General features: G+C 46.5%; 1 protein-coding gene across 3 annotated transcripts in view; it reads right to left on the bottom strand.

Annotated features, from left to right (window-relative positions):
• The window catches only part of Casp8 (caspase 8), a 30,404-nt gene continuing 24,404 nt past the window's right edge, over nucleotides 1–6,000 (bottom strand). For all 3 annotated transcript variants that reach the window (XM_021652176.2, XM_021652177.2, XM_060368424.1), the window contains 2 exons: nucleotides 2,006–2,507; nucleotides 1–654 (listed from right to left, as the gene is read on the bottom strand). In XM_021652176.2, coding sequence (XP_021507851.1) covers nucleotides 519–654; nucleotides 2,006–2,507 — 638 coding nt within the window. In that variant the 3' untranslated portion in view covers nucleotides 1–518. The remainder of the gene's footprint in view (nucleotides 655–2,005; nucleotides 2,508–6,000) is intronic.

Below are 6,000 nucleotides of genomic sequence, written 5' to 3'. Positions count from 1 at the left end.
TTTGAACTTAAAACTCCAACCTTTAATGATGTAGTAATAGGTAGGGGTTTGTACAGTCTTCCACGGCTTTTAATTCCAATTAAAAGGGAATGCAAAAGAAATTAAAACATACCCAAAGCCTACACAGAGAACTACAGACAACCAACGAATTTGGAGAGTGGGAGAAACAGTCTTTCCCAGGGAAAAGCGCACTGATTAGGCATCCAGTACCCCAGGGTCAACCCCCAAAACATATATCCCAACGACAGTATACAGACTTGGAAAGCTTATATTTACAACTGTGTGTGTGTGTGTATGCAACAGTTAATGAAAAAAGAGGCCATGAATTTGAAAGAGAGCAAGGAAGGTTATGTGACAGGGCCTGAAGGGACAAAGGGGAAGGGGGAAATGATGTGACTGCAAACTCAAAAGCAAAAGAAGTCATAAAAAATAAATTAAAACTCACTCACACTCTCTCTCTCTCTTACACGCGCGCGCACACACACACACACACGCACAGCACACGGACTAGCACAGCGTCAATTAGGAGGGAAGAAGAGCTTCTTGCGCAGGGTGAAGGTGGGCTGAGGCATCTGCTTCCCCATGTTCCTCCTGTCGTCCTTATTGCTCACGTCGTAGTTCACGCCTGTCAGGATGCTGAGAATATCTTCGCCCCTGAAACACAAAGCGGTGTAAAGTGTTGATCAGGGCGACACGGCGGCCGCCGTCTTGCTGGCTGTGCCCGAGGAAGGTTCTCTAGTCCTGTATGTCAGAGCGTCAGGCCTTTGAGGTTGTAAATCACTGAATCGAGGCCTCCCACGGCTGTCCTGGCAACCCCATTTCCTCACAGCACGCTGAATTACCTATGGTTTACTCCGGATCTCCGCCGGTTACAGGAAGCCTCAGCATCCCTGTCAGATTTGATTTCCTCCCCTCCTAATCTCCGAGCTCCTCACTGGGCCCCATGTATTGTCAGTTGGGCCCCACACGTGCCTCAACATCCCCCTATGCCCTCTGCACATAAGAGTCAAATGTTTCCTACAGCCACCCCCACCCCCACCCCCCACCCCCATCACCAACTGCCTGAGCAACTTCGGGACTCAGGATCTGTGTTACAAAATGAAAGCACCACTGATGTTCCCGTCTCCTCCCTGAGTGCTGTGGGAAACCCTCACTCTTCATACGCTCCAACATTAAGGTGCAGATCTAACGGAGTCTGTAGGCGGGCTCCCCGTTCTTTAGCTATCAGCTGGGTGTGAGGTGGCGAACCTGAAACACGAAGCCCTAACCGCAGATGGACAGACTTGTGGCTTAAAAGCAGACCACGTCAGTGGAAGCATAAGGGTCTCCTACTCTTCAGGACTTCCTGTGGTTTGCTACGAAGATTCGAGGTTAGAGAGTTAATACAGGACTTCCTTCCTAATTTTAAAAGCATTCCACTTACTTGTGTGTGTGTGTGTGCATGCGTGTGCCCACGCATGACAGGGTACACATGCGGTGGTCACAGGACAGCTTAAAGGAGACGGTTCCCTCCGCCATGCAGGCGCTGGGGCTCTAATTCAAGTCATCAGACTTGGCAGCAGGTGCCTCTCCCACTCAGCCGGCTTGCCAGCCCTTGGATATGACTTGGGACAAAGGTGAGACATGCTAAACAGAGTGGGCTCCTGCCATCTTGGAAGACTCCCCAGAGGGGCTGAGTTGCCTTCCGTCAGGTTCCTACCAGGAGACAGAGAGCTGGACTGTGCGTTCAGCACCCTCTCAGCTCTGCGGCACCCTGGTTGCCGAATAAAGGAAACATTAGCTTTCCCGTCGGTGGACTGACGAGAGTAACACGTGCTCTCTCTCCCACTCTGCAACTGACCCGGGAAACACAGCTGTGGGGGCTACAGCTAGACACTCAGAGATGGGACAGGCCCAGCGGGGACTGCTCTGCTTCAAACATATTATCTCATCATAAAGCCCTCTCTAACGGGCTCTGACTACAGCAACGCGCAATGCCGAGAAGGACCCAGCAGGCAAAACTCACTGAGGACATCTTTCCCTCAGGCTCTGGCAGAGTGACTGGATGTACCAGGTTCCATGCATGGGATCTCGGTAGGAAACACAGTTCTTCACCGTAGCCATCCCCAGCAGAAAGTCGGCCTCATCCGGAATATAGTTCTTGTGAGATGATGAGTCTATTTCTAAATAATTGTCGCCCTCTTGTGAGTCAGTCTCAACCGGTACAGCTTTCTGGTAGCTCTCCCCTTGACAAGCCTGAATAAAAAAGATTTTGGGTTTTCCAGCCAGGGAAGGACACTTTAAACCGGTGAAATAAGACGTGAGCTCATAGATGGAGGCTTCCTTCCCGTCGGTGCCGTAGATGATGCCCTTGTCTCCGTGGGAGAGGATACAGCAAACAAAGCAGTCTTTGTTCTTGTGGTCCATGCTTTGGTAGGATCGCAGGACCTGGCGCATCTCCTCTGCTCTGCAGTCCTTGTAGGACATTATCTCAAAATGAAGCTCCTTAAAGGTCTCAGTCAGAGCATCTGAAAAGTAAGATAGGAAAACCACCGGTTACAGTAGTTCCCAGAGCACAGCCCGGAGATGGATAAAACCCTGCAGGCAAGAACCAGAACCCGAGTGAGGCCTTCTGTATTACCAACTGGGCCCCATCATGTTTATTGCTGCCAGCTGGAAGAACTGTGCACAAGAAAATTTGTTGAGTTCTTGCATCATGAGGATTCGTTTTGTTCTCATTCATTTTCACAGTTTGGCTATAGAGAGAGTGTTCTTTTCAAAATCCCCTTTCTTCTGAATTTTCATCTTTTAGCTTCCAGATTTGCTATTACAAAATTCAATGCCCTTTGGTCCCTGACTAGTTTACATCTTCGTCTCCACCCTCCACCCTCACTTCTTGGATGGTTCTATTTCCTCATCTCTCGTCTTTTTTTTTTTTTTTTTATGGGACTCACAGTTGTAGCAGAATGTGAATTCAGAACATGGCTGCCCTGGCAAGAGATCACGTCCAAAGACCTTTTAGGTCTGTGTGATCTGGCTAGACTACAAACATGCCTTTAATCCAGGAGACTCAGGAAAAGGGATCTGAGTTAGAGGCCAGCCTGGTATAGAGCAAGTTTCCAGTAAAGAAAAGCTTAGGTCCAGGCATGGTGGTACACGCCTTTAATTCCAAATAATGAAGGTAAAGATAGTTTATAGAAGAAAGCACCCATGTATGAAAGTGAATTCTAGTAGAGTGGCAGAAACAGTGATGAATCAGAGAAAGACTTTGTCAGAACAGTATACACCCAATTCTCACAAAAAGAGGGAGGAAAAGGAAGCTACTTAAGGGGTACTGAGAGAGGAGGAGACGGCCGTTTTACTGAGACAGTAATAGAGTAGAGGTTGTAGAGAGAGAACTCAGTTGAAGACCGAATGAACCAGAGAATGAGAAGGAGCCAGGATTAGAGCAGATTGCTAGAGTCAGTTTAAGGCCAAACAGAACAACTCAGAGGCCGAGAGAGAAGTCACACTGTATAAGTCAGCTGGGAGAGGAGTCTGAGCCAGAATAGCTGAGTTGAGCCTTCTAGCCCAGAACTTAGGAAGAACGAGTAAGGGTGAGCTTATTCAGCAGTTGGTCTCAGAGGCTGAAAACATTATAGCCTAAATTAGATTGCAAAGAGGCTAGAGGCTTCCAGGACTAGGCCTAGGTTAGCAGACAGAGGCAGTAGGCCTCCCAGACAACAGATGAAGCAGGCGAATGAAAGTTCCTTTTACACGTGGTCACAGATCAGGTATCCTTGACTAGTATTCATGTTCTTTTGTTTTTGTAAAGCCTTTTTGTTCCATTTTCTATTGTCATATTCTTTTTGTTCAACTTTGCCTTCCATTTCTTAAATTGTTGCACATATATTTTAAATTATCATTTTGTGTGTATGGGTGTTTTTGGTTTTTGGGTTTTTTTTGTTTTGTTTTTTTGCATGTACATGTGCGTACCACATGCATGCCTGCAGAGGCCAGAAAAAGACACTAAATCTCCTGAACTGGAGTTACAGACAGTTGTGAGTTGCCATGTAGGTGCTGGGAATTGAACCTGGATCCTCTGAATAAGCAGCCAGTGCTGTCAACTGTCAGCTCTCCAGCCCAATGTCCCCATACACTTCTTTTTAAAGTATTCTTTCTATTCTGTGTCTTTTCATACCATTTTACTAACATTTTTTTTAACTAATCTCTGTAAGAATATTAAATACACCTGTTTTGTTTTGTTTTGAAGCAGGATTTCCTGCTGTACTGGAATTCACTCTGCAGAGCAGGCTGGCCTCCAACTTACGGAGCTCCACCTGCCTCTGTCTCCTAAGTGCTGGGCTGAAAGGCTTGAGCCATCACCGCCTGGCTAAATACAGCTTATAAAAGCTTTTTCCCTACGGTACGTCAGTTTCATTTACACTGATTTTCTTTTCTTGTTTGCATTTCCTTTCTTTGATATTAACTGGCTGGGTGGCTAAGACTTTGACAGAACACTTTGTGTCTGGGAGTATGCTCCGCTCATGGATGGAGTCTTCAGCAGGGTGCACGGATGGGGGATAGCCTGTTCTCCAGGAGATCTCCAGGTCTCCTGTACATGACAATCTATAGCGACTGCAAGTGTCTGGAAACAACTCGGGTTAGAAATCTGACTTCCCGCATCCAGTACACTGAATTTTCTATACTGACTCTTTTCAAAATGATGCCTCCCTGCTTCCTCTGCTGAGCCTGGTATCCCCAAACTAGAGTCTCTCCGGTACATTTTATGAGGGTGCTCTCTCTGCCCCTTATGAGGGGAGGGTAAAATCTGTCTCTAGGAGAAAGATCTGGGGTCCACTATGTCTCCTGTAAGCGTTCGGTGAATTGTCAGTTTGCAGCTCATTGCCTCACTGAAGCTTTGCACTTCGCATTCCTGAATCCTTCGTTCTGGGACTCTACAGAGTAAACAGGGTCGCCTCTGCTGCGCTGTCTTCTGCAGTCACCAAGACTGTGCCTTCCGCTGCTCTGTACACCGTCTCTCCTCCTCTATTTCCAAATATGCCTTCAAACCTTTTATCAGCTTTGTGCCCACTCCTATTCTCCTAGTCCTGGGGTAACCTGTTTGGTTTCTTTCCGTCAATGCTAAATATACACTGCCTGTCAGGAGATGATCCAGCTCCAGGAATGGAGAATAAAGCAAACACATTGGATCCTTATAAGTCTGAAGATCTTTTACAAGACTGTAAGAGCTTTGGTTCTGTGGAAGGTTTGGGATTCCCTTGGAATGTGGGAGGCAGATTTAAAAATGACTGCAAAGTAGTTCAAGAGGCACAACAGCCGAGTGTCACAGAAACCAACACAGCAGTACCAATGTGGAGCACTAAGTACAAAAAAGGTTAAAAAAAAAAAAAAAAAAGAGCCGTACAAACTCAAATACAGGTCACCAGCGCCAGGCACAAGAAAATGCAGAACCAGAGTAAGATATAACCCTTTCTTCTTTTCTTTCCTTCTTTTGTCTCTAAGCCCAGGCTGGCTTAGAACCCACCAGGCCACTGAGAATGATCTTGAATTCCTAATTCCCCTGCCTTTGGCTTCTGTTAATATTCTGTTATGGATATTTGTATATATTTGTGCTGTTAATTACAGTCTCATTTAAGTTAAGAGTTTTCAGTATCAACATAAATAGGCAGCTCCAAAGCATTTCTTGCTAGTTTAGCATTTTGTTGGTCACTCACAACTCCTCTGCAATCGGGTAACTTTTATAAGCAAAATTCCTGTAGTAGTACTGACACCACAACAATTCCCCCCCACCCCCGATTGAGTCATTCTACAGAAATGTTTTGTTTTGTTGACTTAAGAGTAAAGCTCAGGGCTGAAGAGATGGCTCAGTGGTTAAACCACTTCCCAGCTCCAGCTCCAGAGGGATTTGGTGTTCTCTTCTGGATCCAAGGACACACACACACACACACACCACACACCACACACCACACACCACGCACACGCACGCGTGCACACCCATACAGGCATACTCACAGAGAC

Source organism: Meriones unguiculatus, chromosome 15, assembly GCF_030254825.1.
Source record: "Meriones unguiculatus strain TT.TT164.6M chromosome 15, Bangor_MerUng_6.1, whole genome shotgun sequence".
Lineage (NCBI taxonomy): Eukaryota > Metazoa > Chordata > Mammalia > Rodentia > Muridae > Meriones > Meriones unguiculatus.
The sequence above is the reverse complement of the archived record's forward strand: the minus strand, read 5'-3'. Positions and strand labels throughout refer to the sequence as shown.